Here is an 11,662-nt window from a genome sequence, read left to right as displayed (position 1 = left end):
ACACAAAAAAATATATAAACAAAACCTTGAGCAAAAGTGTTCAATTAAAAAAGAATTTAAAAAATACTCCAAAATTTAATCAAAACATCAATATTGAGATTTTAATAAGGTTATATTTATTTATTTTTTGAACCGTGACAATAGCTCATACTGAAATCACGGGTTTGCGCATGCCCAGTAGGTCCGTAGGAACAGGGGCCATGTTTACAAGCGAAATGTTGCTTGTTGTGAGGTTGAGCCCTAATAGCAAGCCAATAGCAAAAAGAATTATGGATTACAAAGGCTCTGCATTTTACTAAACATATTAAATTGATCTACATAAATTAAGGAAAAAATTAACAATGTTTCTATCACATTATTATAGCGTGATTCGATGTCATTTCTCAATAATGATAGCGAAGAATGATAGCTGAGAATGTACCTTAATAGCAAAAAAAAAAGTCAAAAATACGTTATTTACCATTGTTATTGTGTATTGTTGTTGTTTAATTGTTTATTATATTGTTTTTTTTTTAGTTTTCAACAACAATACATGAAATTTTTTTGAAATTTATTTTTATTCAAATTTTATGTATTGTTGTTGAAAACTTTAAAAAAAACAATATAATAAACAATTAAACAACAACAATACACAATAACAATGATAAATAACGTATTTTTGACTTTTTTTTTTTGCTATTAACTAGCTATTGACTTTTTTTTTTTTAAATAATTATTCAAAGTTGACATAATTTAGAGAGTTTCAACATGGGCTCTTATGGGAGGAGGTGTTAGAAAATATCTACGATCTAAACAAAACAATACTTGTTTTGGTCTCACCTATCCCAAAAACTTATAGATAATGAAGGAAAAAATAAGTAATTTTTTGATATCAGCATGAAATGGGCTTATAAGACTAAATCTCACGTAATTAATAAAAATATAAGCTGAAAACACGATTTTTAGCAATTTTATGAGAACAAGCATTGAGGCTCTGGAAACAGCGCATTGGAGCGGGAAAATTTAAACAGCAAATTTAGCAAAATTTAGCATCCATGTTCAGCTTTTACACAGCTGACACACACATGGGGTGCGTTCCGTGGCTACCCAGTCCGTATGAACTTCAAAATGGCGACGAAAAAAATGAAAATTCTAATAATGTTAAGAGTTACTATGATACATCACTATAGCCAAAGAGAAGGCCAGAGATTTATAAAAACTTAAAATATTAAGTATTATTATTTTTTTCAGGTTTAAGTTGACAGAGTTTCTATTTAATTATTTTAAATCTGTCGAATAAATTGGCTAACGTCAAATTTGATCAGATTATTTTCAAATGAATAGCACTCAGATTAGATACATTATTAGTTTTCCGATGGTGGCGCTTGTGAAGCTTTTCTATGTAAAATCTATATAAAAAGTTCACAAGCGCCGCCATCGGAAAAAAAAACCCTAATGAGAACATCCTCTGAATACGGGTGCAGGTCTACCACAACAAAGGATCAAAATATTTCCAAACTCCGCCATTTTGAAGTTCGTACGGACTAGACAAGAAGACTAGAAATACAGCAGTCCAATTCAGGGCATTACAATTTAGGGCTTTTTTCCTCTACTAGTGGCGCTTGTAGAGCTTTTGTATATGAAATCTATATAAAAAAAATTTGACAAGCGCCATTACCGGCAAAAAAAAGACCTAAATTGTAAAAAATTTGCCCTGTGAATTGGACTACAGGAGGACGACCTGTGGCCCTATCGTGGTCAGCAACGAGAATGCCGGGTAGTACCCGGGTAACGTGCGCGACTTGTATCGTTTTTTTTTTACAATGCGCACAATACAAACATACTCTGACAAACACTAATAGAGCATTATACACATGATGTTTGTCAGAGTATGTTTGTATTGTGCGCATTGTAAAAAAAAAGTGATACAAGTCGCGTACGTTACCCGGGTACTACTAGCGCCCCTCAATTATGCGGCGACCACATAGCGATACGGTTTTTATTTACAGGCGATATAGGAGTAGTTTCAGCACTCAGAGATTAGATGCTATTAGGGCTTCCGATGGCGGCGCTTGTGAACTTTTTATATAGATTTTACATAGAAAAGCTTCACAAGCGCCACCATCGGAAAAAAAACGCCCTAATGAGAACATCCTCTGAATACGGGTGCTGTATTTCTAGTCTTCTTGGGACTGTATAGCCACGAAACGCACCCATACATTCATGAAATAGATATTAAGATGGCGTCAAGATCAGTGTTGCAAACTGACAAAAAAAGCACTATTGCCGGGGTCATTACGAGAAAATAAAAACTAATTAAAATTGTTTAAATTACAAGAATATGATTCATTATGCAATAGCATAGACGAAATGATAAGGTTCTATAGTAAAAAGTATTATTAATAAGTCACAAACGACCGAGAAAGATCCATTTTTTTAATTATTTGGGGTTGGCAACGCAAAAACTATCTATGTAAAAAGCATAGGCAGTATATTTAAGACACGCCCCCAAAAATTTTGGCCGGTTATACCTTAAGCTGTTGTTGAGTGTTCCGCTAGGGTAAAATACTTTTGGCAAATGTAGTTGGAGAATAAATGAAACTGAAAAAAGCGTGTGGTAATCTTCATCAATTCCTCAGCCATTCGCTAAAATAAATCAAAATACCCAATATTTTGTTATACTTGTTGAGCTAAGATTTTTTTCTTTTAATTTTTTATGATTGTTTAATAATGCTAAAATGGGTGCATTCCTTTAATAAAAAATTTTTTTTCGTTTTGCAATTTCGCCCTGTAATACCGGCCAAAATTTTATAGGAAAAAGCTGTTTCGTGTAGTGGCAGTACTGGCACATGACATTATTTTTTTTGGCTTCCAATTATTAGATGGATAACTGTTCAATGTTTATATCAAACTGAAATAAATAGAAAATTGACTTGTTGTGATTGTTTGTTATTGTCACATAGCTCATACCACACATTATCGTAAACTGTAAAGGCTGGAATATTGCATAGAGAAATTTATCACTTTTGTCGTTTTTTCTGTTTCTAGTTTTTAGTCGGTATTACAGGGCGAAATTGCAAAACGAAAAAAAATTTTTTATTAAAGGAATGCACCCAATAACTGTGAACACTTTAATAGTTTAATGTTTCCTAATCATTATAAGAGATACCATGTAAACACTCAGTGGCAGCTTGCTTTCCATTGACGGTCTGCAGACCACTGTAGACTAATTCACAGGGAATTACAATTTAGGGCTTTTTTCCTCCACTGGCGGCGCTTGTGGAGCTTTTGTTTGTGAAATCTATTTAAAAAAAATTTCACAAGCGCCATCACCGGCAAAAAAAAGCCCTAAATTGTAAAAAATTTGCCCTGCGATATGGACTGTAGTAAAACAGAGGCTCTCAAAACAGCACCCGTATTCAGAGGATGTTCTCATTAGGGCGTTTTTTTTCGATGGTGGCGCTTGTGAAGCTTTTCTATGTAAAATCTATATAAAAAGTTCACAAGCGCCGCCATCGGAAAAAAAAGCCCTAATGAGAACATCCTCTGAATACGGGTGCAGCATCGTATGTAAATTACAGTAGCTTACGCGCATTTACGCGTAATGTATTAAACTTAAAAATCGGCCAAAGACACATCGCTGTGGCATAGATATTGGTAGAAGAACGAGAAGAACTACATCCTACATGTAGGACTGTATCTGTAGATATGTATACGTATAGTCGACAGAGGCCTTAAGATTTAGCAACTTTCTGCCACGAAAGTTTATAAAGCATTGTAATGTTGTGCGTTTGACGGGTTACAGTATTTATAACAAATTCCAAGCTACCTCATGTTATCATAATTTTTCTGTAATTACCGATGGACTTAAAGATCTTTATTCTATTTGTCTTTTTTAAAACCAAAGACTGCCTTTTATGTAATTCATGAATAAAAATAAAGCATTGAATGGAACGATGCTCAGCTGGTTTGAACATCTAGGATTGCTAAAAATTTCCCCGTCAGAAATATATATTGGATTATTGGTTGCTACAACAGATATAATCAATGGTGTGTTCAAAAAATATATCAACAGCTAATTTTATATAAATATAAATTTTATAACTGTTGATTTTTGGCCCTTATTTTTTGTTCAATATGCTAATAATATGTTGGATTTTCAAAAAATGATTGGCAAATGGTGTAGTTATTATGATTTGCTGTAGTAATAACGATTATTCGTTTATTTTGTTAGTTGTATTTTTTGCTGACGTATAAGAAAAACAGCGTTGGATTCACTATCATATTCACTAGATAAACGAATATGATATCTTAAAGTATCACATAAATACATCGAGTTTTTTAATAATTTCGAAATACTCAAAGGATAATGACTTGTCAGGAAAGAGGTTAGGAGACTAGTTTAAGACACGCCCTACGAAATTTTTTCATAAATACATTATAAAGTACCTATATCAAAAACGTCAAATTACGTTCAAATTTTACAGATTTAGTCAAGTAAGAAAAAAAGAATTTATTTTGTTGTGCACAGTTTAAGATAGAATATAAGAATTCATCGAAAAAATATCAGTGTGAGTGAATTCGTTTTGTGACATTTTGAAATTCATATGAGTGGCTCTTTTCATCCATAATTGCGAATGTTTTATTTTTTTGTAATCTCCAAAAAATACAAAAATGTTTAATTTTATGAAAAAGGCATCTGAAAAAGATGAAAAAGAAAAACGTAAAAAAGAAAAAAAAGTAAGGAAGGATATCAAAAAAAGGGATGGAGGAAGTATGTCTACCGAAGAATTGCTCAGACTTGATGAGGTTTGTTTGTTTTTTAATTTTCATTGTATGTACAATTATGTATAGTTTTTTTGTTTTCAAAGGCAAGTGCTAATAAGTTTTTTCGTTACACGTTAATAAATTCATAAATTGAAAGTCGTAAAATGACGAAGATTAATGCAAAATAAATTTTGCATTCATAAGATCAGTGTTAAGGCTTGTGGCCACTAGCATACATAGTTTTTCGACCAAGTTCTATGCCATAGCACTATGGAAGGAAAAGTTCAGGATAGCTATTCTCGACATAATTATCCCCTCAGTTATCCCCGGCGACAGGGATAACTATTTTGTGGAAATTCACCTTAATTTATGGCTTTATTTGTATCTTTTTCAATGGTTTCCATCAAACGACTATATCGCTTTTGAGCGTTTTCATGTTATCCCCGGTACAGGGGATAATTATGTCGAGAATAGCTATCCAGTTGATGATATAACGGCCCTAGGGCGGCGTTTTAACCGTTTCTTGAAATTGTTTCAGCTGTACCAACTTCCTTACAAACACAGAAAAAATAAATAAAAATATAATCTTTCTTATTTGTTGACAATTTGATATTTTGACAGTCAATCATTCTACATATGTACTATACATGTGTAAATATAAACACACAAATTTATTAACAACGCTAACCATTGTTGTTGCATTTTTTTAATGTTGGCTGTATCAAAAAAAAACTAGTGTGAAGTTAGCAGTTCTATGCTGAAAATGCTGCGTGCAGCATTTTTTCAACTTAGTCCTTGGCGGCCATTTTCTAGTAAATTTCTAGTGAGATATAGTGACACAAGTGCTATGGCATAGAACTTGGTCGAAAAACTATGCTAGGGGCCACATGCTTTTACCAGACCTGCACCCGTATTCAGAGGATGTTCTCATTAGGGCTTTTTTTTCCGATGGTGGCGCTTGTGAAGCTTTTCTATGTAAAATCTATATAAAAAGTTCACAAGCGCCGCCATCGGAAAAAAAAGCCCTAATGAGAACATCCTCTGAATACGGGTGCCGACTGACACGACGGCTTCAAAAGTGGTGTCTCCACGCCAGGGATGGGCATTGTGAGTTTTTGAGTTGTTTACAATTGACCATGAATAAAACGTTTAAAACAGGATAAAACGGATAAAACCCACGTGATCTCTCAGTAACTCAAATTTTAACCATATAATTTTCTTTAGCTACATCTTTTCCTTAGTTACTGCTTGTTCTTAGTCATTTATTTATTTAACAAATAAAATACATGTTATTCGTTTTAAAAAAATAAAAATGTCCAAGGAAAAGCAGTAGCTAAGGAAAAGATGTAGCTAAGGAATTAATGTGGCCAGAAAAATTATGTTTTGAGCAACATAAATTTCTTAGCCACATCCTTTCTTTAGCTACTGCTTTTCCTTGGACATTTTTATTTTTTAAAAATAAAATAACATGTATTTTATTTATTAAATAAATAAATGACTAAGGACAAGCAATAGCTAAGAAAAAGATGAAGCTAAGGAATTAATGAGGCCGGAAAAATTATCTTTTATAAATATATAAAAATTTTACATAATATTTTTATGCCCCAATTTTGATTTTAAGATAGAAAAAAAAATTAAATTGTCTAGAATCCGCTTTTCCACCCCTTTTCACCACCTAAAACGCTATGGTAAGGGTCGTAATTTTTTTGTTAGGTTTTTATTAGTTGACTTTTAATTTAGAAAATATTTTTATGCCCCAATTTTCATTTTAAAGTTAGTAAAAAAAATAATTTGATCCAGGCAAGTTCTGTTTTAAATGGGCATTTTAAAAAATTTTACCCGATTTTGACGAAAAAATTATTCTAAGGGTATTTTGACCTCCCGATTTCAATAAAAATATCAAAAAAATTCTATCCCCCCGGGAAAGGGTTAAAAAAAATTAATTAAAATTAAAATAATCAATTTCGCGATTCCTGTTAGAATTAGAAAAAAAAGTTTCAAGTAAAAGTTGTAGAGAATAATTTTTTAGGGGGGGTAAGTCAAATAAGTTTTTTTTTTTTAACCATCCGTTTTCGAGTAATTAATTTTTAAAGTTTTATATTATAGATATATAAAAAAGTGAGATAGTTTTATTTCGACCCGACGCTATCCGACGCTTCTCGACTGTACCCGACTTGACGCACACACACACTCACAGCTGTTGTATTTACACGCACCGTGAAAGTATTAGTGACATAAACTTTTCAATTCGAATTCTCTCAATTCTCGCGTCGCCGACTCGGAATAACAACAAAAGCAATTGTTAATAAAAAAAGAATCTTAACAAATAGCCCCACCATTCAAAAATGCATCGATTTTGAAAATTTTTTTTTCGTCATATTATAAATTAAATAAACTATCGTATGCGCGTAATAAAATTGCTATTTCTATTTTCTCGCGGACCGTAATTATTTTTGGGGGAAAAGGGGTGGTTTTTTCGTGAAAATGCCCTGCAACGAAATTAAAGTACTACAATTAAAGGAAATTTTCCCGTTTTTATTTTATTTTTCGGTCCATTATTAAAAAAGTTATTCGATATTTCACGGACAAAAATATTTTTTTTTTTATTCTTTTCGCGACGTGTAATTATTTTTGGGGGAAAAGGGGTGGTTTTTTCGTGAAAATGCCCTTCAACGAAATTAATGTACTACAAATAAAGAAAATTTTCCCGTTTTTATTTTTTTTTTCCGTCCATTATTAAAAAAGTTATTCGTGATTTCTCCGGCGAAAATATTTTTTTTTCTATTCTTTTCGCGACGCGTAATTACTTTTGGTGGAAAAAGGGGGGTTATTTCGCGAAAATGCCCTGCAACGAAATCAATGTACTACAATTACAGAAAATTTTCCCGTTTTTATTTTATTTTTCGGTCAATTATTTAAAGAGTTATTCGATATTTCTCCGACAAAAATATTTTATTTTTAATTCTTTTCGCGACGCGTAATTATTTTTGGGGGAAAAGGGGTGGTTATTTTGCGAAAATGCTATATATCGAAATTAATGTACATAAACCGAAAAAAATTTCCTGTTTTTATTTTATTTTATATAAATAAATAATTTTTTTTTATTAAATAAATAAATTTTATTACTTATATATATTACAATTTTTTTTATTGTTAATATTCCAAGATTCAGTTGTTTAAACAATTCAACAACTAAAAATTATCAAATTTATACACTTTTTTTTTGTTGTTGAATTATTTAAACAATTCAATCTTGGGATATTAACAATAAAAAAATTGTGATATAAAGTAGAAAATGTGTAGATTCTTATAGAATAAATGAATTTTTGTCTTTCCTTATTAACAATAGATATTTACAAAAAAAAAAAAAAAATCAAAAAAAATTTTTTAAAATTTTATTTATTTATGCAAATATTAATTATTTATTACTTACTATTATTAATTACGCGTCGCGAAAAGAATTGAAAATAAAATATTTTTATCGGAGAAATATCGAATAACTCTTTAAATAATTGACCGAAAAATAAAATAAAAACGGGAAAATTTTCTTTAATTGTAGTACATTGATTTCGTTGTGGGCATTTTCGCGAAATAACCCCCCTTTTTCCACCAAAAGTAATTACGCGTCACGAAAAGAATTGAAAATAAAATATTTTTATCGGAGAAATATCGAATAACTCTTTAAACAATTGACCGAAAAATAAAATAAAAACGGGAAAATTTTCTTTAATTGTAGTACATTGATTTCGTTGTAGGGCATTTTCGCGAAATAACCACCCCTTTTCCCCCAAAAATAATTACGCGTCGCGAAAAGAATTAAAAATAAAATATTTTTGTCGGAGAAATATCGAATAACTCTTTAAATAATTGACCGAAAAATAAAATAAAAACGGGAAAATTTTCTTTAATTGTAGTACATTGATTTCGTTGCAGGGCATTTTCGCGAAATAACCCCCCTTTTTCCACCAAAAGTAATTACGCGTCGCGAAAAGAATAGAAAAAAAAATATTTTCGCCGGAGAAATCACGAATAACTTTTTTAATAATGGACGGAAAAAAAAAATAAAAACGGGAAAATTTTCTTTATTTGTAGTACATTAATTTCGTTGAAGGGCATTTTCACGAAAAAACCACCCCTTTTCCCCCAAAAATAATTACGCGTCGCGAAAAGAATAAAAAAAAAAATATTTTTGTCCGTGAAATATCGAATAACTTTTTTAATAATGGACCGAAAAATAAAATAAAAACGGGAAAATTTCCTTTAATTGTAGTACTTTAATTTCGTTGCAGGGCATTTTCACGAAAAAACCACCCCTTTTCCCCCAAAAATAATTACGGTCCGCGAGAAAATAGAAATAGCAATTTTATTACGCGCATACGATAGTTTATTTAATTTATAATATGACGAAAAAAGAATTTTCAAAATCGATGCATTTTTGAATGGTGGGGCTATTTGTTAAGATTCTTTTTTTATTAACAATTGCTTTTGTTGTTATTCCGAGTCGGCGACGCGAGAATTGAGAGAATTCGAATTGAAAAGTTTATGTCACTAATACTTTCACGGTGCGTGTAAATACAACAGCTGTGATGTGTGTGTGCGTCAAGTCGGGTACAGTCGAGAAGCGTCGGATAGCGTCGGGTCGAAATAAAACTATCTCACTTTTTTATATATCTATCGCGGTCGCACAGGAGAGTTTTGAGTGGGGGCTCGTGAGGGGAAACGCGTTAATCAAAAAATATAAAACTTTAAAAATTAATTACTCGAAAACGGATGGTTAAAAAAAAAAAACTTATTTGACTTACCCCCCCTAAAAAATTATTCTCTACAACTTTTACTTGAAACTTTTTTTTCTAATTCTAACAGGAATCGCGAAATTGATTATTTTAATTTTAATTAATTTTTTTTAACCCTTTCCCGGAGGGATAGAATTTTTTTGATATTTTTATTGAAATCGGGAGGTCAAAATACCCTTAGAATAATTTTTTCGTCAAAATCGGGTAAAATTTTTTAAAATGCCCATTTAAAACAGAACTTGCCTGGATCAATTAAAGTTTTCACACCCCTACCACCCCCTTAAACGCTATGTTGGGGGTTGATATTTTTTTTATTGCTTCTAATTAGTTGACTCCTAATATACAAAATATTTTCATGCCCCAATTTTCACTTTAAAGTCAGTAAAAAAAAAAATTGAAGTTTCCGTTCCCCCTGCCCCCCCCCTAAAACGCTATGTTGGGGGTTGATTTTTTTTTTTATTCCTTTTAATTAGTCAATTATTAATTTACATAATATTTTTATGCCCCAATTTTGATTTTAAGATAGAAAAAAAAATTAAATTGTCTAGAATCCGCGTTTCCACTCCTTTTCACCCCCTAAAACGCTATGTTAAGGGTTGTTATTTTTTTTTTAGGTTTTTATTACTTGACTTTTAATTTAGAAAATATTTTCATGCCCCAATTTTCATTTTAAAGTTAGTAAAAAAATTAATTAACGTTTTCACCCCCCTACCACCCCCTTAAACACTATGTTGGGGGTTGATATTTTTTTCCTAGCTTTCTATTGTTCTTATATTAATTTAGATTATAACCGTTTGGTCCAATTTTTTTTAGACATTTTTATCTCTTTGACGAGCTTTATTGATTGCGATTATTAAATTTTGAAATTAATTGTTATTTTAATAACTATACGATATATAACCGATAAATAACCGTTTTTCGATATTTCAACTCGATTTTTAACCACTTCGCGCACTCGTAAGAATTTTTTCAGTATTCTTCCCGTAATCCTGAGAATATTTCCTATAAACCAACAAAAAAACATGTTGTCTCGGATATGATAATATCCCCTGAATTTTTATAACTACAAATCCAAAAAATATTATTGTTTAATTATTAATAATAATTATAAAAATACTTTTCACAACTGTCATAAGTAACGAAAGCACGTGACATATTGCAATATGGATAATTTTGTTGTTTACAATCTACAGTAACCTCCAGTAACATTTTAGTTTGTTTAATTCCTATATTTTTTTGTCTACTGCGCCGTTTCCGCGCTTCCGAGAGATTTTTGGAACGTACCCTAAAATTTTTAAAGTATATATGTGTGCGTTACACACACTTACAAACACTTGAAAACTAACGTGCTTTGTCACCTTTGCGCAAATGCGTGGTCATGATGCACTGAAAAAAAATTGACGAAAGAACGCTGCCCAGAAGTGCTATTCTTGGTCATGTATTGCGGGAGTTATCGCGGGTCCTGCAATAACTTGTAGCGAGATAGAAATATTTGATGTCTCCCACCACACTGACATGTCATGTGACGTAGTCAGTGAGGTGTTTTAGCCGTGTATATATGTGTGGGTACGAGAGAACCCTCACTACTCCTTGTTGCTTGAGAATCCGCTCTCTTCGCTTCTAGTCCGGCCACCAAGCCAAACGGTGTGTCCGAACTATACTTGTAAATTTGTATTGGTGATGTGGCTATGCCACCTCACAACCAGTAATATATATATATATTGTGTCTTGTTAAATTATTATATTAAATAGTCTCATTATTAAATAAATTGTCTTATTCTTTTTAATATTAAATATAAATTTCGTGTCTTCGTTTAAAATTATTATTTGAAATTAAAATAAATGTAAAAATAGTAAAGTGAAGGAAATTACACTTCACAAACTATTCGCATTTTACCGACCAGAAATGTTCGTCGTGACAGAAAAACATAAAGACGCTTGTTGTTGCTTTCATGTGAAGCTGCCATAGTGGTATGTAAACACAACAATAAGGTATTATTTATATGAAAGCAATAACAAGCGCCTTTTTGTTTTTTGGTCGCGACGAACATTTCTTGTCGGCAAATAGTTATTGCGAGATCTGCAATAACTCCCGCGATACGGGACCAAGAATAGTACTCCAG

At 31.6% G+C, this 11,662-nt stretch overlaps 1 protein-coding gene and 1 long non-coding RNA gene across 2 annotated transcripts in view; both read left to right on the top strand.

Annotated features, from left to right (window-relative positions):
- The first annotated feature begins 3,698 nt into the window (after nucleotides 1–3,698).
- LOC122851995 (unconventional myosin-XVIIIa) overlaps nucleotides 3,699–11,662 on the top strand; it is a 144,966-nt gene continuing 137,002 nt past the window's right edge. Inside the window, 1 exon segment of the mRNA XM_044151540.1 lies at nucleotides 3,699–4,788. Coding sequence (XP_044007475.1) covers nucleotides 4,654–4,788 — 135 coding nt within the window. The 5' untranslated portion in view covers nucleotides 3,699–4,653.
- On the top strand, nucleotides 5,037–10,975 carry LOC122851997. The gene is made up of 3 exons (XR_006373783.1): nucleotides 5,037–5,227; nucleotides 7,569–7,572; nucleotides 10,962–10,975. It is a non-coding gene; the product is annotated as an uncharacterized LOC122851997 (long non-coding RNA).

Source organism: Aphidius gifuensis, linkage group LG3 (assembly GCF_014905175.1).
Source record: "Aphidius gifuensis isolate YNYX2018 linkage group LG3, ASM1490517v1, whole genome shotgun sequence".
Lineage (NCBI taxonomy): Eukaryota > Metazoa > Arthropoda > Insecta > Hymenoptera > Braconidae > Aphidius > Aphidius gifuensis.
This window is presented reverse-complemented; position numbering and strand designations above follow the sequence as displayed.